Raw genomic sequence first — 23,885 nt, 5'->3', positions numbered from 1 at the left:
GGAAAGCACAACTAGGCTCCAGAATTATGTATGGAAGTGGAGGGTTCGGAATCCCACACCTCCAAACTGATTACAAAGCATTTGATGTCATTCATCTATGGACGAAAGGGTAAACCATGGGTAGATATAGAAATTTCATATCCAATATATTGAGAATATATTTTCTACCCCTTAACTCACTAAAAACCATAAACCTTTTCCTCCTCACCACACTGAATGTTTGGAAAACATTAAAAAAATAGGCTCTTACAGTATCTCCCCTTTGCTTCCACCAATCCTTTTAAAAAGCAGGTGAATGCTTAGACTGGAATGGTTGGAACAGGTGGACTTTTAGAGACTAAAAGACTTTTATGAAAATGGTATTTCTCTACAAAAAGAACTATTCATAGCTGACATACCAAACCTTAAATGGTCATGGTGCTATTTAAACCAGCTGTTAAAATGCTTGATAAACCCACATACCAAATAAAAAATGGATGGCTTTTGTGGTCCAAGTGACTGTTGAAACTTTTTAAGAGTGCTGTCTTCAAAGAAATAAGCTTGATATATGACAAAACCATTGAAATATCTCTTGCACTAGCACTACTTAGGCGAAGATTACCCTAATTATGACCTCTTAGCCTTTCTATTGACAGTTGCCTGTATGGAGATAGCCAGATGCTGGAAAACTGGTGTTGGGCTGAACACTGATTCTTGGTATACCAGAGTATGGCCAGAGAAGAAAAGGGGAAGCAAAATCCCTATTCCTTTTATAACATATGGCAAATGTTTATTGAATACATAAACTGTTCAGACTGTAGCAAGAATCCACCCAACACTCATGGGAAAATCCTTCACCAGGTATTATAGATATTTTGGGGGCCTACTGCAGTCTTTCCTCTTTCAACAAGCCTTTTGAGATCTTTCCCAGTGTGGATCTGCATTGGACAGTTCAAGATGTTTTAGTGTTTTATTTCTTCATTGGGTTTATTCAGGAGGAAGGGCGGCAATATGAATTAAAAAATTAACTCGGGACCATTATTTTCTATTAGTCTGTTCAGAATAAAACTTAGTTGGATGCAATCCAAAGATTTTGGCACTTACATAGGACAGTTCATGTGAGCAGCTTGATAGAATGCAGCTCCTGGGGGGCAGAGCTGATGGTCTGGAAGGAGGAAGATTTTTTAAAAAAATGCTTGGGTTGTTGTGCAAATAAATTTAAGGGGAGAGAACCACATACACATCATCATCATCATCATTTCATGTACACCACCTTGAGCTCATTCAAGGAAAGGGGGAATTTCTTTCTATATACGTAAGAATATAAAGCTGTCATTGCGTTTAACTGGAGGATTTGCAGTGCTACATCACAATTCTGGATTTGCATGAAGTCAAGGTGCAGGAGAGGAACAAAAGAGGAGGCAGGTTTTAAACAATAGCAGATAACTGAACAAAGCAGGGACAGAGGGACATGAGAGGACCTGTGTAGCTATGGGGGGTTTGGGTGAGTTGTAAAGGGAGGAGGGTGGGGGACTGGAAATGGGGGTGGTGGGTATATGAGCAGGGGTAGCAACCTGTAAAAAACAGACACAAACTTCTAAATCTCCAGTTTTTGAGTGAAGCATTAAAAAGGCGGGAGGGCAATAAAGATACTCCAACTGTGTTTTAAAATAGAAAGTTTTATTATTGAAAACACACACACATTATAAACATGAGAAGGGCAAATCAGGAACTGCTGTATAAGTAGGCCTATGGAGGATGCTTGGGCAGAACTAACACCAGGGTAGTGTAGTGGTTAAGAGTGGGGGACTCGTAATCTGGTGAACCGGGTTCGCGTCCCCACTTCTCCGCATGCAGCTGCTGGGTGACCTTGGGCCAGTCACACTTCCCTGAAGTCTCTCAGCCTCACTCACCTCACAGAGTGTTTGTTGTGGGGGGAGGAGGGGAAAGGAGATTGCTAGCCGCTTTGAGACTCCTTAGGGCAGTGATAAAGTGGGATATCAAATCCAAACTCTTCTACTCTTCTTCACCCAGAAGTCATAAGGAATATTCACACTTGCAGAGAGCTATTTACACTTCTTCCTTTGGACAATGGAAGCTGCTAACATCCAGACAATCTACTCTTTCAGCAACTTTAATCAAGCTTATGGGGTGTGGCCTAATGAGGGGAAGGGAGATTGGGCACATCCCATATGCACTCAAGTTGCATCTCAGATCTGTCCCCCCCACTCCACTCAATGTGCTAGCTTGATATCAAACATTCCCATATTTAGCAGGGAGGGGGTATTTAAGTAGGCTTAGGTCAGGGGTCAGCAAACTTTTTCAGCAGGGGGGCAGTCCATTGTCCCTCAGACCTTGTGGGGGGCCGGACTGTATTTTTTTTGGGGGGGGGGAATGAATGAATTCCTATGCCCCACAAATAACCCAGAGATGCATTTTAAATAAAAGAACCCATTCTACTCATGTAAAAACACGCTGATTCCCGGACCGTCCGTGGGCCAGATTTAGAAGGCGATTGGGCCGGATCTGGCCCCCGGGCCTTAGTATGTCTACCCATGGCTTAGGTAAATGCACTTAGAATCTTCCCTTTGCTTGAGATTCCACTGTAATTATTATTATCATTTATTTTTATCAAGAGTTGATTTTATTTATTTTATTTCATAAAACACTGCTTGAGTGCAAAAAACAAAAAACAAACAAAAACAAAGCTGTTTACAAAAATAGTTCCCAGTTGCAGGGATGATTCTAAGTGAACCCCCACCTTCTCAAAGTCCCCTGTGTATTTGCCCTTAATATCTGAAGAGGAATTTTTGCGTTCCGGAAAAGCCAGCTTCAGTACCGCCGGTTCATCTTCTTGAACTTCTCATAGTGATAGTCGTCGGTTGCCTTCTCATTTGGGGGGCGTTTGCGATTTGGTGGGGACCCTATGTTATAAAGAAAGAGGGAACCTTAATTAAATCAACTTTTATAAAGAGATGATAAGCGATGAGATCTAGATAAAAGCCTATGTGACGCCAAGAGGTAGCCTTCAACCTTTCCAGACCTAATCCAGAATTAGTCCCAAATGTAACTTGTTGTTTGTTTGTTTTAAAAAATGGGAAACATCATATATGCCTATATTTTTTCCCCTCTAGGGTGCCCACAAGCAAAAAAGAGGCAGGGGCTCCTATATATTTTTAAACAGTTGCATAGAGGAACAAATTTCAACTTGTCATTCAGGGGTAAAATAGACAAAGCTAAATAAATAAATAAATGGTCCATGCTGCTATGAAGGGTTCCATTTTCCTTGGTGGAGGATATGTCTCTCAGTGGTAGGAAAGGTCTACCAAATTAGCCAGGATAGCTAAAGAGAATCTACAGGTTTTATTTCTGCATCCCCAACACTACAAGCAATTATTATGCTGGGAACTGATTATTATTATGAAAGAGAATATATTTCCTGGAGCAGGAGAACTACAGCAGCGTAGGCATGGAGAAGGGATGCAGCTCAGTGGCAGACCACCTGCATGAAGGCCATATATAGTTAAGCCTCTGAATGGTATTTAAGTTTTGTTCAGATTAGATCCACTGAAATTAATGGACCTAACTTTGTCATGGTCGTTAATTTTTAATGGATCCATCCACTGTGAGTGGACCCTCTAAGATTCATGCCCCACCTGCATGTTAACCGCATCAGAGCTGAGAGTCAGAAGACAAAGGCAGCTTATGTATGCAAGCTGTGGACACACACAGGCATTCCAGATATCCACACACTGATGTTTTGCAGGAACTTACTCTCAGGTTCTGGTTTCTCAGTATCTCCCACCCTGAGGGGACGGGCTTTGGGTTCTTCTTTGTTTCTCCGTACTGGTGCATTCAGCTCTTCATGATAAACTGGAAAGATTCAGAATATTACAATAATGCAGGGCAGCAGAGTTTAAGACAATGGTTCAATTCAGATCCAGCACCAAATCATAGTATTGGGCTTTGAGAATGAGCCTTTTATGTCTTTGGGGTTCCAAGGTTCCTTCTCTTCTCTGCATTTGGTTTGCTTCAATTCAGATTTTTGTTCTGGTTTCATCAAACCACAGTTTGCCATGGCATCTGAACCAGCAACTATGGATTGCCTTGTTCTTGAAACCATGGTTTCCAATCCTGGTGTGATGGGTAAGTGCAAACCTAGTTCAGTCAGAGCAGCACACTACAATTTTGAAACCAGGAAGGGAGGGAATCATGATGCATGAAGGAAGGAAGAACGAACGAGGAAAGGGTACCTGGCGGACCATAAGGTCCTTAAAGGCTCATTTACATAGCTCCAAGCCAGGGTTTAGCATTATGTCTGAACCAGTACTTTCGTTTACATCAGGGATGAAAGCATTTCCAGAAGCACTTAAACATCTGTTCTGAGAATACAGTGCTTTCTGTGATTTGAGCCAATATTTTCTACCAAGTTCTGAAAACAGTGAATATGAAGCTGTGTAGAAATGATGGTGGTAATGCTGAAGATGCAATACCTATGCTCTGCAGTCCCTCAAAAAGAACAGGTTGTCTAAAGCACAGGCAAAGAGGACTAGACCAGTGTTTGGATCAGCGTCTGCCCAACAGGCCCTTATGCAAAGAGGGCAACACAGCCATGCCCGAGACTCACATCTGTTGTGCTGGACGTAGTTGACAGCCATGTTTGTTGGGACAAAGGAGGTTTCGCTGTCTTTCTTTTTGTTCTGCTGCTCAGCCAGCAATCGTGCTTTGGCTTCCTCAGTGGAAATGATGTTTTTGATCTTAGCTCTGAAAGGAAAAGAAATATATGTATATGAGGTTCTCTTCATACAAAGTAGAGACGATCACCCCAGATTTGGTGGGGAAAGGCAACCCAAGCAAGACCAGCACTATACACATAAAGCACTATCATACCCCTTTAAGGAGACATGGCTTTCCCAAAGAATCCTGGGAGCTGTAGTTTGTTCAGGATGCTGAAAATTTGTTAGGAGACCCCTATTCAGCTAGGAAACAAAACCTGGCTTATTAATGGGTGAAGGCCACTGGGGATTCTCTTTTAGGCCTTTGACGCAGTGGAACCTCCAGACAGACTACATGCCTAAAACTTCTCACCAGCTTGGAGTTTTGCATGAAGTTCCTAAATCAGGCAAGTCCATTTGATGGCTATTTTGTTGAGCTTATGGATTGCTCTGAGACTGTCTTGTTACAATATTTGAGGCTGCTCTGAGAGCCTTTTTTAAGGGTAAAAATGCTTGAAATAAACAAGTACCACCCAAGTCACCTACTCAATTCCAAGGTCCACCTCTGGAATGCCGCTCAGCATCTGATTGGACAGCATCTCCTCAGTCTTCTTAGCTGAAGAGACCCGAATGCTCTCAGGCAGCTCATACAGACAGTCTTCGGCATTCTTCTGCTTCACTTTCTGCTCCTCATTTTCCACAATTCCCTTCCTTTTCTTCAGCTCAGTTTCAATGTACTTCATCCTGAACAGGGAGTCAGTAGAGCAGGAGTCAAGAACACACTCAATCTATGTGGGGCTGCACATCCCTGCTAAGTTTCAGGTGTCAGAACACCAGGCCTTCACACAGGGCCTTGGTGGCAGGCTGTGGTCAGCATTTTTGGTTGGCAGCAGAGTAGGTGGTAGGGTCCTCCCATGGGCTTACTGACTGCCCAATGTCACTGGGCTGACTCTGGGCCCAGATTGATTTTTGGCACTATTTTATTGCAGATCCTACTTGTACCACTGAAGACCAATTGCTGGGGTGGGATGGAGGGACGATGACAAAAAATGATATGCGTGGGCTATTGGTCTTTTGCCCTTCTTGTGGGCTTCTGGAAGGTATCTGATTGGCCATTGTACAAAACAAGATGTTGGATTGAGGTGGGCTTTGGAATCATCCAGCAGTCAAGCTCTTCTTATGTTCTTAAGCACAGAATAATAGGAAGTGCCAACAGGAACATATGGAGGGTAGGAATGATAAGTGTGAACTATGGACAATAAAGGAATCCTTACTCCTGGATGTACTAAACAGGATGTACTAAACAGGATGTGACAAGATTCTTACATATCAGCATCTTCATCCCTCCTGTTGGTCTCTGCAGAAAAAGAAGTCCCAAGGTTGAGGTCCTCTTCTTCGCTGATCCTGGAAAAAAGAGACAGGGAGGTGGGGAGCTATTTTAACCAGTAACAAATAATTTGTTAAAATGTCAATGTCTCATTTGAGATGTTAAGCCAAACCATAGTTTGCTCTAAACTACAGCTTGAGCTAGCAAATGTATACCACACCACAATTCTGATGTAGTCAAAGATAAGCATTTTAAAGTTTTATTGATTTTGACAGATAGAGAACTGTTTCCACCTTCTCCAGTAATACAAGAATTTGGGGCCATCCAGTGAAGCTGAATGCTGGAAGATGGGACAAAAGACTGTACTTATTTACATAGTGCATAATTAAACTGTGAAATTCACCCCCAAAAGATGCTGTGGTGGCCAACACCACCAGCAGCAGGAGAGCAGTAGCTAGGGCTGGGTGATGTTGGGTTTTCAACATCACAGTGTATCACCAGCCAAACATCGTGGTTTGGCGATAAACTGTGATGTTGTAAAAAGCTGCACAGGCCCCAGTCGGCGAGGTGCCGGGTGAACCTGCTGCAGCTCTCACCATGGGAGCTGAGGCACTTACACCTTGGTGCCTTGTGGGCTGTGGCCAATACAGCTGGCTCCAGTCTGCTGCTCAGCTGGGGGTGCGGAAAGGCTCCTGCCCCCAGCTAAGTGAGCCCAGAGTCCCCTGCCATTTGTGCATGACCAGCAGGGGAATCGGAGCTCCTTGGCCAGGCTCTGCTGGGGGCGGGAGGGTGCCTGCCCCCAGCGGAGCCAGCTCCAGTGTCCCTGCCACTTGTGCCTAAACAGCAAGGACCCTGGGGCTCCTTGGCCAGGCTGCCTCCGCCTTTGCTGGTGTGGGGGGTGGTTGAGTGCGTTTCAGGTTTTGTGCTTTTGACTGCCTTAGCCTGAGCCTGTGTGGGTGCACTGCCTCTTTCCTCTGGGGGTTGTTCACCCCAGGAGGAAAGATGCAGTCCACCCTCCTGGGCAAAGTCTGCAAGGTGCAAGGTGCGAAGCCACCCTAACTGCAACTTGCGGAGAGGGGCTGCTGGCAAGTGCTGGGCCTGCAAGCAGCATCAAAGAATCCTTACACCACCTGACTGCCTTCCACCAAGAGGGTCGGCTCTGTCTTTCTGGGAGGAAAGGTGTAGCACCCCCTCCCAGATGAAGTCAGCCTGGCGGTAGCCAAACCAAGCCTGCAGCCTCAATCCCGTTCCTACTTGAGTGCAAGCAGGAGCGGGGGCGGGGCTCTATCACCAGGGAAGGGCAGGCTTTGCACTTCCCAGCTGAGCAGCCCCGTTCTCGCTCCTACTCGCATGCAAGGAGGAGCAAGGTAGGGGCTCTCTCAGCTGTAGAGGGGGAGAACTTTAACGGAGCCCCTATGCCACCGCTGGCTCCTGCGAGCTGGTGGTGGGTTGGGAGTTCCATAGAACTGCTTTGCTGAGGGGACGGCAGCAGCATGTTCATTAGCCAAACAGTTTAAAGAAGTGGAGGGAGGAACAAGATGTATCGGCGATGCAGCTTGCTTCTCCCTCTGCCAGGGCAGAGTGCAATGGAAGTTTCACCAGCAGTATATCACTGGAGAAACTGCTGCCACTTGAATCCCTCTGCCTCTAGCTCCTGGCTAGATTTTTTCTTCCTCAGCACACTGGGCACTAGAGACAGAGGGACTCAAGAGTGGTGATGGTATCACCAACAATATACAGCTGAGTGAAGCTGTCATTGCGGTTTCCTCCGCCCCCCATACTGGTCCTGGGTGATAGATTGATACCAGTGCTAGCAGTAGCTATACCAACAGGAAAGCAGGTAGAACTTTTGCTACAGTCTTCCTGCTTTTCCTTGCTACTACTTCCCCCAAAGGGAGAGGAGAGATGCTGGACCATCCCTGGAGGAGGATGCTGGACCCATTCACCAATGATTTGCAACACCTAGTCTGATAACATATTTTTGGGTGGGGTGGGGTGGTTAAAGGGGGGAAATAGTTGTTTATCTGCTAATTATTGGGTGGGAGTATTCTTTGTTTATTATCTGAGTATGGAATGTTTTTCCATACCTCTCCTTGCCCCGTTCTTTCAGTTTCTTCATGTCCACCATTCCACCGGTCTTTATTTTAAAGGGATCATCCTGGTGGGAAGAGGAAGGAAGACAGTCCATGATCTGATCCTACTTATTGCAGTATAACAGAGGTGGGGATTTTTTTTCCAGCCGGAGGGCTGTATCCCTTCATGGGGGACACGTTCCAGTGGTGGGTGGGGCCAGAGGAATACATCATTGGGCTACATTTCCATCACACAAATGTCATAGGGCATGTTTTCTAAGAAGTTGGTCTTGCTGTGCTCGATAGGTCTCACTCTCAGATGGGTGTACACAGAATAGCTGCAATCATACATATTCACTTCCCTTGGATTAAGTCCCACTGAATTACTTCTGCGTAGACCCAGTCAGGATTGCACTGTAAGGCTGTACTTCTATGAATGTTTATTTAAGGGTAAAGAATTCTGTAACAGTTCTGCACTTACTAGGGGTCGAGCTGATAACAACACACATATTTAACTCACCCTACTTTCTTTCATATGGTATCCATCTATCACACACAACAGAAGCGGAATAAAAGCGATCAAGTTTAATACAGTGGTACTTTGGTTCTTGAACTTAATCTGTTCCGTTCAACTCCTGAAACTGTTCGAAAACCAAGGAACAGCTTCCAATTGGCTGCAGGAGCACTTACTTCTGGGTTTACGGCGTTTGGGAGCCGATTTGTTCAGCAACTAGGCTGTTTGAGAACGAAGGTTCCACTGTATAAGATCACATTCACATCTAAAACAAAATTTAAGGCAATCTATTTGTAAGTAATGAAGTCCTAACTTTGCTGAGGTCAATGGATCCCATAAGAACTGCTAAAGCAGATCAAACAGAGCCCTTGTCAATAATGTGCAGAGAAAATGTGACACCATTAGCTAGGAATCTGAAACGTTTCTGTCAGCCTTGTTTAGGACAGGCAAAGGGGGAAAAGAAGAAAAGGTGATGAACTGTGCCTAAGGATCTTGAATTTTTTTTTTTTTTTACGGTTCTATCTAGGTAAGATAAATGAGAAAAGTTCAATCTTACCGCCAGGGTGGTTTCTTCTTGTAATTTCTCCCCCACAAGTAGAGCAGCCGCACTTCAAATACACAAAAGAAATTCAAGTCATTCAGCGGCAATGCTCCCAGCGTGCTCTCAGGTTTGACAATGCATGGCAATCTGCAGCAACAGGTGGCACCTGAATGAACAGTATTCAGAGCCAGTGTGGTGTAGGAGCACTGGTTAGAGTAACTTTCCTTAACCTGATGACCTCCAGATGTTTTTGGACTACAACTTCCATTAGCCCTAGTCAACACAATCATATGATATTGGAACGGATGAGATCTGTAGTCCAAAACATCTGGAGGGCACCAGGTTGGGTAAAGGCTTGGGTTCCAATCCTCACGCAGCCATGAAACTGACTGGGTGACCTCAGGCCGGTCACTCATTCTCTGTCCGATCTATGCTGCAGAGTCGTTGTGAGAGAATATGTGAGCTACTTCTTCCAGACAACTCACATCAGCCCCAGCAAGCATGGCCAAAAATTAGTTTTGCAATCATGGGTACTTGAAACTTTTCAAAAGCAAATTAATCCCCAGGGAAAAAACCTGAGCTTCTTAGGAAGTCAATGTCCCACAACAGATCAAAGACATCCATGGCCACAGTGTCTCTGAAGTCTGAGGATCTTTACAGTTAGAAGAACTCCTGGACACCACTTACCTCACTCCATTTGGCCTCCTCCTTAGACTCTGCACTTCTTTTGCTTCCTCTAGTTTTAGCCTGCAGGGGTGGGGGTGGGGAGACACAACACATAAACACACAATAGTATGGGAAACCATTTTCAAGTGGTGTGGTGGTTGCAGGAGTCTGCCAGCCACCTCCCCCTCAGCTGCAGGGTGGCTGTGGGGGAGGCAGCCAGTGGCCACGAGCCACACACTACCCTTTCAGGTGGTGTGGTGACTGCAGGCACCAGAGCCACCTTGTCACTCCTAGGAGAGATGCGTGGCTCAGGTGCGTTGCAGGCCCAGCAGTAAGTGCTGCACCCTGGGCAAGTGGTGCCCAGTGTGCCCTGCCGCCCACCCTCTCTAGATACGCTGCTGCTGGGAAAAGCACATAAATATTAAATCAAAATGAAATAAATTATTCCTTGGGAATTATCAACATTTTTGAGCCTATGGGCACATTTGAATTTTTGATAATGTGTTGTGAGCACTCACTACCCCAGGCACTTGTCTCTTCCAGACAAGTCCCCACCCTCACGAGAGACAGAAAACGTGTACTCATGCACACATCACTTTCCCAAGGGGTCTGGATAAAAGTTAAGATTCAGTAGAATTAAACACTCTTCCCCCTTTAGCTCTATTTCTCTTCCTTACTTCTGCCCTCCACTCTATGGAGCGATATCATGGGAGGGGTGTTTCCAGCTGCCCCCCCCTTTGCCCTTGGAAACCTTATAAGAAGCTGTTGCAGGAAAGGGGACTGTGAGCAACATCATGGGAAGGGTGGTTCTAGGACTAAGGTGAAACTGTGAAGCTCCCTTGTTATTGATGCTATTGGATGCTGCATGTTGTTTTAAGTAATCTTATTATATTTATAGTACTGAAATGTGGGTAAGGTGTTTCAAATTCCAAAAACACTTTGAAGGGCTCACATTCCTCCTCAAATCTATTTGCATATTCCAAATAATTTCTTCAGTATAATAAATAGGCAGTATTGAATAAATTGGTAATATTGAATAATATGTTCCCCAGAGGCAATCTGAAACAGGGGCAAAGCTTAATCAGCATAACAAGTGAATTTTGCAAATCTACGACTAAGTCTACCAAAGTTAAAAAGGATTAAACTGGGCAACTTACCCCTTGTAGCCTGAACCTATGGCCTATGCCTGTCTTTCAATTCAGATATTGCCATATCTAAGTCTGTCAGTGACAGTACAGAACACAGTCTGGGTTTTCTCTGCATGTTGTAACAGATCTGTATGCAGTATCCTACATGACCATCAAGCTGCTGCTAGAATGCTCACACCTGTTACTGCGCAGGGCAGACCCTAGAAAGGAGTGTCCCAGGTTTTCATCTAGGGCAAGTTCAGCCTAGCTGGTACAAGGCAGGACCACAGCAGGCCCTGCTACACAGCAACCATTTCCCAGCCCATGGTTTTGGTATGTTATTATGAAATTGTTTTTGTAGTGTATGTTTGAAATGCACCCGTTTCTTTGTTGTAAGCCACAGTGAGCATGCTTTTTTTTGTGTGTGGGTGGAAAAGCAGCATACAAATAATACAAAGGGAAAAAGGTAACCACCCGCATCAGTTGATGTCCAAGGAAGCTGGAGGGGCAGACTCAGAAGCTTCACAGGTACCAGGAGAAAATTTCAAGGACATGTTGCCTCCTGCCCCTGCTGTAGAAAAATATATAGAAAAATATATCTCTTCTACTAAGAGCCAGTGTGATGTTGTTGTTGTTTAGTCGTGTCCGACTCTTCGTGACCCCATGGACCAGAGCACGCCAGGCACTCCTATTTTCCACTACCTCCTGCAGTTTGGTCAGACTCATGTTTGTAGCTTCGAGAACACTGTCCAACCATCTCGTTCTCTGTCGTCCCCTTCTCCTTGTGCCCTCCATCCTTCCCAGCATTAGGGTCTTTTCCAGGGAGTCTTCTCTTCTCATGAGGTGGCCAAAGTATTGGAGTCTCAGCTTCACGATCTGTCCTTCCAGTGAGCACTCAGGGCTGATTTCCTTCAGAATGGATGGGTTTGATCTTCTTGCAGTCCATGGGACTCTCAAGAGTCTCCTCCAGCACCATAATTCAATAGCATCAATTCTTCGGCGATCAGCCTTCTTTATGGTCCAGCTCTCACTTCCATACATCACTACTGGGAAAACCATGGCTTTAACTACACGGACCTTTGTTGGTAAGGTGATGTCTCTGCTTTTAATGATCCTGTCTAGGTTTGCCATCGCCTTTCTCCCAAGAAGCAGGCGTCTTTTAATTTCGTGACTGCTGTCACCATCTGCAGTGATCATGGAGCCCAAGAAAGTAAAATCTCTCACTGCCTCCATTTCTTCCCCTTCTATTTGCCAGGAGGTGATGGGACCAGTGGCCATGATCTTCGTTTTTTTGATGCTGAGCTTCAGACCATATTTTGCGCTCTCCTCTTTCACCCTCATTAAAAGGTTCTTTAGTTCCTCCTCACTTTCTGCCATCAAGGTTGTGTCATTTGCATATCTGAGGTTGTTGATATTTCTTCCGGCGATCTTAATTCCGGCTTGGGATTCATCCAGCCCAGCCTTTTGAATGATGAATTCTGCATATAAGTTAAATAAGCAGGGGGACAATATACAGCCTTGCCGTACTCCTTTCCCAATTTTGAACCAATCAGTTGTTCCATATCCAGTTCTAACTGTAGCTTCTTGTCCCAAATAGAGATTTCTCAGGAGACAGATGAGGTGATCAGGCACTCCCATTTCTTTAAGAACTTGCCATAGTTTGCTGTGGTCGACACAGTCAAAGGCTTTTGCATAGTCAATGAAGCGGAAGTAGATGTCTTTCTGGAACTCTCTAGCTTTCTCCATAATCCAGCGCATGTTTGCAATTTGGTCTCTGGTTCCTCTGCCTCTTCTAAATCCAGCTTGCACTTCTGGGAGTTCTCGGTTCACATACTGCTTAAGCCTGCCTTGTAGAATTTTAAGCATAATCTTGCTAACGTGTGAAATGAGTGCAATTGTGCGGTAGTTGGAGCATTCTTTGGCACTTCCCTTCTTTGGGATTGGGATGTAGACTGATCTTCTCCAATCCTCTGGCCACTGCTGAGTTTTCCAAATTTGCTGGCATATTGAGTGTAGCACATTGACAGCATCATCTTTTAAAATTTTAAATAGTTCAGCTGGAATATCACCACTTCCACTGGCCTTGTTATTAGCAATGCTTTCTAAGGCCCATTTGACTTCACTCTCCAGGATGTCTGGCTCAAGGTCAGCAACCACACCACCTGGGGTATACGAGACATCCATTTCTTTCTGGTATAGTTCCTCTGTGTATTCTTGCCACCTCTTCTTGATGTCTTCTGCTTCTGTTAGGTCCTTTCCACTTTTGTCTTTTATTATGGTAATCTTTGTACGAAATGTTCCTTTCATATCTCCAATTTTCTTGAACAGATCTCTGGTTTTTCCCATTCTATGTAGTGGTTAATTAAACCAGGGAGAGAGAACAGATTCTGATCAGTCTATGAAGGGCTTACTTTATGAAGCTGGGCCAATCTCTCAGCCTAACCTGCTTTACAAAGCTGCTGTGAAGGTACAATACAGCACGGAGGAAGGAAAGTGAACCATCAACCTTTCCTGGAGCTTTTTGGAGGACAACAACAACAGTCGTCATTAAAATAAACGTATCTACCACTTTGCAAGAGAACCCGACCCCCAAACCACTTTCTAACCGCACTCCCCCCGAAGTTTAACTAAGGTGGGGGGTGTGTGTCGTGCACTCCCCCAGCACCCACCGGACCTCCTCGGTGACCTGCGCATCTTCGTCATCCTCGTCAGAGTCCACCTTCCTCCGACGGAAAGCCTTCCCCGCAGGCATGTCCCCGGCTGCACTGGCGGAGAACCCTCTTCGCCCCGTCGCTTGCGGGAGGAACAATGGCCGCTTCCGTGTCTCCGCCTTGCTCCTCCGCCTTGCGCCGTTAGAGTGACACGCCGAAGCCGCTTCCGCGTCGCTTTGCCCTTAGAATGTGTGGGCAAGAGTGTGGCGCTGTCCAGCGGTTTGGGAGGTCGGCAGGGTTGATGTTAGTTCTGATTCCCCTACGTGCAAACGCGCGGTAGGGCGCGCGCATGGGGGGCGCAGAAGAGAGGGGTGACCTTGGCTGAGAGTGCGTGAGTGTCTCTGTGTTTGTTCCCCTAGAAAGCAGTTGGGGGTTTTGCAGGAAACTTGTATGTTCTTCAAAACATTCATCATCATCATCATTTATTTATTTATTTACATAGCGACATCAGTCTGCATGGCTCTGTACAGATTAATATATAACCAAATATCTTAATTTTTATTCCCAGGCTTGTGAAGCATTCATAACCCCTTATCCCTCGCTAGTGGTTTAGTACTCAATTTGTGCCCCACCTTTTCCTCCAAGGGGCTCAATGTGTTGCCCATAGAATCACAGAATTGTGAAGTTGGAAGGGATCTTGAGGGTCATCTAGTCCATTGCAATGCAGGAGTCTCAACTAAATATTCTATGACACATGGCCATCCAACCTCTGCTTAAAAGCCTCCATAGAAGACAAGATTCATCCAGCAAGATTTGTTTTTGAGAAACCCATGCTGGGTCTTAATAATCACAGCATCCTTTTCTGTTTAGTTATCTGTTCTAAGACCTTTCCTGGTTTGATATCAAGCTGACCCTTCTGTAGTTACCAGGGCCGCCTTCTTTCCCCCCTTTTTGAAGATGGGGACAACATTTGCCAGCCTATAATCTGCTGGGGCAACAACCGCTGTCAAGGAAGTGGAGACCATACGGTATTCCAAAAAGCCATAGTTATTGCTGACAGATTTTTGTGGGGTAGGGGTGGTGCTCGAAGAGGCGACACATATTCTGAGCAGGAGGCTCTTTTCCTTTAAACCCTATATTTTTGGGGCACAAATTTTCTCTTCTGGAGACCTGGGGGGGGGGGTAGATACTATTCTTGGCAGATGATTTTTTTTTCGTGTGGGCATCCTACGCAGGAACTGTAGGATGCTTTATGGAGAGTCACAAACTGATCAGGAGGCTCTTCACATCAGATCCTATACTAGTGGGGCACCGGGGGTGTAACCCAGGATTTATGTTAAGGGAGGCAGGCTTCATGTTAGGGAGGGGGCAGAACCTCAGTTAGTTTTTTAAAATTGATTTACTAGATTTGGGGGGCAGCTGCCCCACTGTCTCCCCCCGCCTCCGCCCTGGAGCACACGTATCACCACAGCTTTTTCTCTTGGGGGGGGGGGCATTGACAGAACAGGGTGTGCTCGCTCGAGCGCGCCCAACATTCCTCAGAAAACACGGACATTCTATTCTACATGAGTAGAACGTCCCTGGTTTCTGAGGAATTCGCATTTTCATGCTACTGTCGGCCTATCCCCGCCTCCAGGCCCGCCTCTGTTCCCTCCCAGCCCGGCTGCTGGTACCACCTCCTTCTCCTCTTCCTCCGCCTGCTCCTTCTCCTGTCAAAACCGCCCATCTCATCCAAGCTGCCGTCAGGCAGCCGCCTCTCCTCCTCCCGAGGAGGCCTGAGCAGGTAAACAGCGATCTACCTGAGAAAGGGAAACCTTCCCCCGCATTTGGCCTTGGACGCCCCGAGCCTCTTAGGCTTGCAGAGAGGACGATGAGCGCGGGGCGGGGGCAGCCTTGGGCCTAGTTGGGGTACCCGAAGCACCGGCCTCGCCTGGCCCGTCGCCCCGGAGAAGAGCGTTCCAGGAGCGAACGGGGAGGTAGGTGGCGATTTTGGAGTTGGGCAGATGCAAATTGGGTCACCCCCCCAAAAAAATCGGTATGGGGGAGCCATCAGCCGCTTGAAAGTTGGGGTTTTAATAAAATGCTTTCTGATGTTGACCCAAGGAGGAAATGAAGGGAGGGGGCAGCCCTTTTAATGCACACCACCGTTAGCTTGAGTGGTGGGAAGAGGAGGTCCAAGTTGATTTTTCTTTAAAAGCGCTCATTAAGGTATCAACCCCCCCCCCTTTATTATTATGGGGAACCTTAATGCATTAACTGCTGTTTATTCCTTTGGGGGCATTATTAATGCATCAGTCCCCTGTTATTACTATGTGGAGATACTGGGAGAGGTGGATGCCTTTATAATTTTATTAACACTATTACATTTGGGTTTGTGTGGGGAGAATCTGTCACATGTGCTGAATTTGGGGTGGGGCAGCCATCTGTGCCCGTTCATTATTTTTAGTGGAAAATATAATTGGGGGGAACAGCTCCAAACAAGTTCATGATTCTCCCCGTCTCACCCAGCTTTGTAATGTGACATTACTTTTTGGGAAGTGGGGTATGAAGATGGATTTTAAAATATTTTCTTCAGATGTTTCCTCTTGAAAGGGGGAGTTCTTTGGTTGTGGATTTTTGTGTGCATTGTTGTTTAATGAGTTACTCTGAAAGGAAGAGTTTGTTTCAAAGTTCTGATCGCTTAATATTGGTTTGTTACTGTTTAACATGATTTTGATGTCCCTTTTCTGCGGAGTGGTGTGAAATTTACACCCCTCAATTGTCTATAATTATGTATATTGAATCTGACTGACAGCATTGAACTGGGATAGTGATGGTATTTCAACATTAAACTATAATGTATATAGAATATGTCCTTTAAAAAATAATAATACGTATGTTCTCCAATATCTATTTGTCTTCTGTGACACTGACACAAGGGCAATCATAGGAACATGTCTGGGTCACATATAAGAAGAGCCTGGCAGAAGGATAAGGTTAAAGGCCCATCTAGTTGAGCATCCTGTTCTCTCAGTGGCCAACCAGATGCCTTTGACAGTGATGGGGACCCTGTGGCCCTCCATATGTTGTTGGGACTCCAACTCCCATCAGCCCCAGCACATGTGGGAGTTGTAGCTTAGTAACATCTGGAGGGCCACAGGCGCCCCACCATTGGTCTATAGGAAGCCTGCCATGCAATAATACTCTTCCTATTTGTGATTCCCAGCAAATAGGCATTGTCACTAGTACCCAGTGATGTAGCCTTATTCTCCAGGAGTTTGTCTAACCTTATTTTAAATATAGGAAACTTGATGGTGGAAAGCATTGCTTTGGGATAATACGCAAGAGTGTTGATGTGACAGCTGGACCGTGCAGTCAAGGTGGACTTGATGTTTCTTAATTAGGGCAGAATATGCCCTCAAAGGATGTCAGTTATGCCCTTTGGGTGGCAACAGAGGGCTTGTGCTGGGAGTTGGCCCACTCTTTCCTTGGAAATCTCAGGGATGCAAAAATTCAATGGAAATTAGGTTTCTGATGCTGTATCTTTTTGTTTTAAATTTGGGTAGTTTGAGGGCACGCTGGAAAAACTGCAGCTTTGTGTTGTGTAGGCAGACTTGTGTGCCTGCACCCAGATAAAGCTGTGAATGTCACAGTAAGGTTTGGTGCATGTAGGATTTAACAAAATGCACTTGTGCCTTTTAAAATGGCATGTCAGTAACTATTTGGTAGAATGGAGGCTTTCCCTTCCACCATGGCTCACGACACTCTACAAGATGATAGAGGAAATGATAGCCAGAAGAATGGCAAACCTTTTCATTGCCTTTGCTAGCTTGGAGTGATATGATTTCCGGACTTTCAGCATACTTGGATTGCTAGAAAAAGTTGAATCATTAATCTGTTCAAGGCTTGTGTTATCGCCAGTAAATTGTTTGCGCAGGGGTGTGGAACATCAGGACTGAGGGCCAAATGTGACCCTGATTTTCTTTCATTCTCAATTGTTTCCAAAGTCTCTGGTTTGATTTGCATTTAATTCTGGGAATCGTTTTTTGCCCCAAACAGAACCCTGTAGAAATATGGTGGACTTCTGAATATTGGACAAAGAAAATAAAAGAATTGGACTGTCTGTGTCTGTCTGTCCATGGCTGCAGGAATGGGTGGGTGGGTGGGTGCAGGCATCTGTGAGAAACGGAGGGAGAGAAATGTCAGGTTGGATGATGCAGCAGCTCCAGCTGTTGAAGGGGAAAAAATGATGAGTAATGCGTCATTCGCTCACTGGAAGGACAATTGGCTGCTCATTCTTGCGAGTGCTCTTTGGAGCTTTCTGTTCCTGTCATTGTTGCTTGGAGGTTCATTTGTTTTTGCCCTCTTCTGCCAGTACTCAGAATAACGATCTGTTCCTTTTCCACAGTAGCTGGGAATCGCTGCCTAGGGGAAAATTAATCCCTACAGTAACAACCATTTTTGGTTGATTTAGCAGAGCCTAAGATTTTGTCTCCTTCCTAGTGCCAGCACCCTCAAGTGGCAGAGATACCAGCTGCACACACACATTTAAAGCACATGGCTTCCACCACCACCCCACAAAAAAAAGAAATAAAGAATTCCAGGAATTATATTGTTAAGGGTGCAGGGAATTGTGACTGTGTCCAGGGCAAACTACATTTGCTAGGATTCTTTGGGGGAAGCTTTGTGTTTTAAATGGATAGTGTGGCCTCACTCCCACAGGATGGCCACAGACTTTGATGACTTTAAAAAAGGACTGGACAAATTCATGGAGGAGAAGGCTATTGAGGGCTACTAGCCATGATGGTTATTCTGTGTTGGGATGGGCCATCCCTGTTGATTCATACCAAAGTGGCAGTTGGTTCAAGACTAGGGTCTGTTTATGCAATGTAGTATAGACATCCAATTCATGAGAAGTCATGGTTCCACTTTATTATTCACTCTATTGCAGCTGTCCTCCACAAACTAGTGTCTTCCAGCTGGTTTTGACTACAACTCCCCACATATCCCTAATGTTGTATGTGGTTTTCCCAGTTTCTGAGTGGTTTGTTTCATGGGTCATCAGACATGTACTAAACTGTCCTTTGAATCATAGGACACAGAAGTGTGTTTCAATACCTGCTCTCCTGCAACAGGAGATTGTGTCAATCTGTACAAGGCCCAGAGTTTTCAAGTCCAGGTAGATTTCCTTGTCAGTAACCTTTTTTTCCTCCAGTGACCTGAAGTCAGCTCCAGGTTATGCCAAGCTAAGGCCATGCTAGCTAGAGGTCAACTCTGCGCTGGAATGTGACAGGCTGATACATATATGAAGCTCACTGGGTGACCTTCAGCTTTCCACTGCCTCTCAGCCTAACCTTCCTCACAGGGTTGTTGTGGGGATTAAAGAACAGTGGGGAGAACCATGTATACTACATTGAGCTCCTTGGTGAAAAATGTGGGATATGAATGCAATGAATAAATAAATAAATAAATAAATAAATAAATAAATAGAACAAGATAGGCTTGTGGTTCAGCTCCTCTCATTTAAAACATGAACAGATGAGCAAGCTGAATGTGAGAACAATCTGACCTGTTTTGCTGTCCCCCCCTCTCTCTTGATCCACACAGGTGAACCCAGGTGCAAAATGAGTGATCCCAGAGACATTTGTCCTCACCTGGATTCCATAGGTGAAGTCACTAAGGATGAGCTGCTTCTTAAATCCAAAGTAAGGAAAAATTCATTTGCAAATTCATTTGCAATCCATAAACAAATACATTTTAAGACTGGGATTGAGGAGATCCTCAGTACCATGAGAATATCCTTGGGGAGAAGATAGGACTACTAAACCAGTGCAAGTCTGACTTAAGTATGCCCTACATGTCTGAAGCTCATTCCTAAGAGGAAAAGTTATACATAGCATCGGGGGGGGGGGAAGCTTTGGCCATCCACATGCTTGCTGGATTGCAACTTCTATCATCCATGACCATTGACCATGCTGGCTGAGGCTGATGTGAGTTGGAGCCCTGCAAACTCCAGAGGAGGACACCAAGTTGTATTGTTGGACTTCAACTCCCATCATCCCAGACTACTGGGCATGCAGGTTGGGGCTGATGGGAGATCCAGGTCCGACAATGTAGGTAGGGTCATAGTTTCCCCACACTTGATTGAAGAATAGGCATTTCTTCTTTCATGAGGGAATACATCTTTTGAACAGAGGCATTCTCTCATCTTTTTGCATGCCATAGGGAATGTTCCTCCTTAGATCAGGGATGGAGGGGCCTATGGCCCTCCAGATATTGCTGTACTTCCAACTCCCATCATCCAAGCTTCATTGGCCACACTGGCTGGAGCTGATATGAGTTCAGCATCTGCAGGTGCATCATTTCCCTTTCCTTTGTCTGATGATGAGTCTGTCTCTGAGGACGATAGGCCACTGATAATTATTTCTCCTCATATGAAAACAGGGTACTTGCCAGTCTTGTGGAGCAGGGGGACCAAACCTGTGGGCCTGTCTTCAGGTAAAGACATTCTTTTCAAATAGATTTTCCTGCATGCATGACTTTTATTCTTCCTGTTGTAAAATGTCATTCACAGCAAGTTACTGAACTGTACAGGTAGACCTTTCACCTTTGGGGTGTGAAGTAGCACTATTTTCTGTGCATTGTGTGTGTATCCACACCCACCAACATTTTTATTGCTCTGAATTTCTTTTGCCATGTTTCCACTGTGACTGTCAATAGGCTTTGTTTCACTCCAGGTTTCCTGCCCTTATGTTGGTTGCGGGGAATCCTTTGCTGACCACAGCACCATTCATGCACAGGTAAGAGATCTAGTTTCCCCAGGAAGCAAGTGAGCAGCCAGGAAAATTTCCTTGGAACTTAATTGTAACACTCCCCCAAATGTTTAGCATTCAACACTTCTCTCAGCCATGTTGCTTTGAAAACACACAAGTATTGTCTAGATCTGAAGTCCTCTAATTTTTTGTACTAGTTGAGGGACATATTTTGGAAACGTAACACACTGTTTTGGCCAATTCTTGTGCCTATCTTTTCCCTGCACTGTTGGAGGCAATATACCTCTGAATACCAGCTGCTCAGAATCACAAGTTGCTGTTTCACTCAGGTCCTGCTTTTGGGCTTCCTGTTGAGGCATTAGAATGTAAGAAGAGGCCTGCTGGATCAGGCTGATAGCCCACCTAGTCCAGCATCTTCTTCTCACAGTGGCCAACCAGATACGTGAGGGATACTTACAAGCAAGATTCCAGCACAAGAGCACTCCCCACTGCTGCGGTTTCCAGCAGCTGGCATTCAGAAGCATTACTACCTCCAAGTAGCATTAAATTTCTGCCTCCAATCAGAAATATAAAATTGTTAGTCAGGATTACTGCTACCTGGAGAGCATAGCCATTATGACTTGTAGTCGTAGATAGTCTTCTTCTACATGAATTTGTCCACTCCTCTTTTAAAGCCATCTATGATTGTAGCCATCACTTCATCCTGTGGGGGTGAGTTCTATAGCTTAACTATGCACTGCCTGTCCTAAATCTTCCAACATCCAGCTTTGTTGAAGAGAGGGAGAAAAATGCCTCTCTATTCACTTTCTTCACATCATGCATAATTTTATAAACTTCTAGAATGTCACTTCTTACTCATCTTTTCTCTAAACTAAAAAGTCCCAAATGCTGCAACTTCCCTCATAGGGATGTTATACTACACCTCTACTATCAAAAGTGATATGCCTCTCAGTACCGGGTGCTCTGAATTGCATGCAAGGAGAATTGCTGTTGCCCTCAGGTGCTGCTTGGCTGCGAGGAAAGCAGGATGCTGGACTTCCTAGCACTCCTTTGGCCTCATCCAGCAGAGCTATGCTTATATTCTTATTGAACCTGAGGCTCTATCTTCTGCTTCTGCTCTGACTGCATTGCAGTAGAATTCAAGATCAGTTGGATCTTGCCTGTGCAATTTCACAGTCCCACTTCTTGGGTACCATAGATCAGAAAAATAAGATAGTTAGTCAGTATTACTTCTACCTAGAGCAGCATCCCATCATTGAAACTCATGGACATGACTGACTTTGGCTCATTAATTTCGATGGGTCTGCACTGCATAGCTGGACACAACCCAGATTAATTGGCGTGCTCTCTGTGTTTTTGTGTTTTTAAATTGCTAGGCCAAAAAGCACAACCTGACGGTAAACCTAACAACGTTCCGGGTATGGTGCTATGCCTGCGAGAAGGAGGTTTTCTTAGACCAGCGGTTGTCCTCCCACACACCAGTCCCTCCATCAAAATTCATGGACCAGGTGAGTGTTTTGTGGCAAAGCTGGATGCTTTGAGTTACTCTTTTTCTTAGCTCAAGTGGTCAATGTGTAAGACTATCCCAACTTGGAATGTAGCAGAGAAGTGTCAGGACCAGTGGGATCTACAACACAGTATGGTACCTTCATTACATATCTTTAGGCTAAGACATTTCTCTTCAACCAATTCGGCTGATTAACATTCTACGGCTTTTTAAATGTGTTTGTGGGAGGATATCTATTGGTTTGCTTTTGCTTTTGTTTTATTATGTGTTTTATATTCTCATTTTGTATTTTTCTGTTGTGAACCACCCTGGCATCTTTGGATGGGCAGTGGTATACACTTTTAATAAATAATAATAACATTTCTCTTTTTTTACTTATTAAAAGCATTTTAATCTCGTTCTTTGGCCCCCAAATGACTGGAAGCTTACAAATGTCAGTGATGAGACAGTCCCTGTCCTCAGGCCTAACAGTCTAAAATACATGGCATGAAAAGAGAAGGGATTAGGAGACAGGAGGAAAAAAGAAAACTCAGCTGTTGTTTCTTAGTTTGGAGAAATATACTGTGTGGCAAAGCAGAATTGCCTTTGATATTTACTCCCCAACTTTCACTTCCAGGATTCTCCTCCACCCACCCATTCCCTAAAAGCCGTTCCCATCGCAGTTGCTGATGAAGGGGAGTCCGAGTCGGAAGATGATGACCTGAAACCAAGAGGTATATCCAAAGGTCTTAGAGTGTGAAAATACCCCTTTCCTTTTTGCTTGAACACAGAAAATAAAAACGTAGCAGTGGGCATAATGAACAAGCCTCCAATCCCCTCTCCTTTTTCATTCCTTTTCTAGGCCTTACTGGAATGAAAAATCTTGGGAACTCCTGCTACATGAACGCTGCACTCCAGGCTCTCTCAAACTGGTAGGTTTTCAGAGTCATTTTCAGATAATTGCTATTTACAGACTGCCAGGTTGGTGCCCTCCAGATGTTTCAGACCTTCATCACCCTCCAGTCAGTATGTTTGGCACTACAATTCCCATTATCCCCCAGCCAGCATATATGGCAATATAACACCCATCAACCCACAACCAGTATGTGTTGCACTATAACTCCCATCAGCCCCCAATTAGTATGTTTGGCACAACTCCCATCAACCACCAAGCCAGCACGTTGTAGTCCAAAGCATCTGGATGATGCACCAGCTTGGCAAAGGCTGCTTGTAGGCCAGATCTGGTGGCTTCATTGGGACCAGGCAGATTTTTTTTTTAGCTGCTTGGTTTCTTCCACCTTTTATTAAAGGCATCAATGTTTTCCCTTTCTCTCTGCCCCCAATTGAAGTTGTTGGATAAATTATAACCCACCTTTCTTTCTTGTCTTCCTATCAGTCCCCCACTCACTCAATTCTTCCTTGAGTGTGGCGGTCTCGTGCGCACTGACAAGAAGCCAGCACTTTGCAAAAGTTACCATAAGCTGATTTCTGAAGTGTGGCATAAGAAGCGGTGAGTAAATCTAGGACACTGTGGCTGTAGGGACCACAGCTCACTGGTAGAGCACTTGCTTTGCATGCAGAAGGTCCTGGTGTTTTTGTTTTTTTTTTAATAAGATTTTAAAAAGGTTTTTACATGATACAGTAAGAGAAACTAATTTAAATTAAAACAAAAGCAAAGAGAGAAAGAAAAAAGAAAACAATGAAAGAAAACAAAAAATAGAAGAAAAGAAAAATAAGAGAAGAGAAGAAAAATAATAAGAACTACAGTGGATGCTAAGGTTGCGAATGTGATCCGTGCGGGAGGCACATTCACAACCTGCAGTGTTCGCAACTCGCAGTGCCACATCTGCGCCCACACAGGTTGTGATTTAGTATTTGTGCTCATGCGCGAGCGCTGAAACCCAGAAGTAACCTGTTCCGGTTCTTCTGGGTTTGGTGCGGTGCGCAACCTGAAAACATGCAGCCTGAAGCATCTGTAACCCAAGGTATGACTGTACTGATTTTCCATCTGTCAGTTACATAAAAGACATTATTCAGAATATTCACTGTAGAATG

The 23,885-nt window shown here is 44.9% G+C and overlaps 2 protein-coding genes across 6 annotated transcripts in view; one reads left to right on the top strand and one right to left on the bottom strand.

Moving 5' to 3' along the window:
• Positions 1-1,642: 1,642 nt before the first annotated feature.
• Positions 1,643-13,778, bottom strand: LOC308468038 (splicing factor C9orf78). Of its 2 annotated transcripts, none has more exons than XM_080989974.1 (9): positions 13,616-13,778; positions 9,836-9,895; positions 9,164-9,215; positions 8,109-8,179; positions 6,021-6,098; positions 5,241-5,438; positions 4,607-4,743; positions 3,754-3,852; positions 1,643-2,903 (listed from the first exon to the last, which is right to left on the bottom strand). In XM_080989974.1, the coding sequence occupies exons 1-9, from the start codon at positions 13,642-13,644 to the stop codon at positions 2,812-2,814; spliced, it is 816 nt and encodes a 271-aa protein (XP_080846100.1). In that variant the 5' UTR covers positions 13,645-13,778; the 3' UTR covers positions 1,643-2,811. The 2 variants fall into 2 exon arrangements, with proteins under 2 accessions (XP_080846100.1, XP_080846101.1); XM_080989975.1 differs by having other exon boundaries at positions 13,611-13,769.
• Positions 13,779-15,107: 1,329 nt separating this feature from the next.
• The window catches only part of USP20 (ubiquitin specific peptidase 20), a 38,034-nt gene continuing 29,256 nt past the window's right edge, over positions 15,108-23,885 (top strand). For 2 of the 4 annotated variants that reach the window (XM_080989767.1, XM_080989765.1), the window contains exons 1-8: positions 15,108-15,568; positions 19,179-19,276; positions 20,016-20,069; positions 20,309-20,371; positions 21,721-21,852; positions 22,468-22,564; positions 22,693-22,762; positions 23,227-23,340. In XM_080989767.1, coding sequence (XP_080845893.1) covers positions 19,196-19,276; positions 20,016-20,069; positions 20,309-20,371; positions 21,721-21,852; positions 22,468-22,564; positions 22,693-22,762; positions 23,227-23,340 — 611 coding nt within the window. In that variant the 5' untranslated portion in view covers positions 15,108-15,568; positions 19,179-19,195. The remainder of the gene's footprint in view (positions 15,569-19,178; positions 19,277-20,015; positions 20,070-20,308; positions 20,372-21,720; positions 21,853-22,467; positions 22,565-22,692; positions 22,763-23,226; positions 23,341-23,885) is intronic. The other 2 variants (XM_080989766.1, XM_080989768.1) reach the window with 2 other exon arrangements.

This window comes from Podarcis pityusensis (genome assembly GCF_964106645.2).
Source record: "Podarcis pityusensis genome assembly, chromosome: Z".
Lineage (NCBI taxonomy): Eukaryota > Metazoa > Chordata > Lepidosauria > Squamata > Lacertidae > Podarcis > Podarcis pityusensis.
Note: the sequence above shows the minus strand (reverse complement) of the source record. Positions and strands in the feature narration are given on the sequence as shown.

What these genes read in the sequence shown, in the direction of transcription:
- LOC308468038 (XM_080989975.1), bottom strand. Translation starts at nt 13,693, where the DNA reads ATGCCTGCGGGGAAGGCTTTCCGTCGGAGGAAGGTGGACTCTGACGAG. An exon ending in AAAGAACGGGGCAAGGAGAG is followed by an intron (nt 6,099 to 8,108) that starts GTATGGAAAAAC and finishes TCTTTTTTCCAG; the next exon opens with GATCAGCGAAGAAGAGGACC. An exon ending in TGAGAAACCAGAACCTGAGA is followed by an intron (nt 2,904 to 3,753) that starts GTAAGTTCCTGC and finishes TTTATAACATAG; the next exon opens with GGTCCCCACCAAATCGCAAA.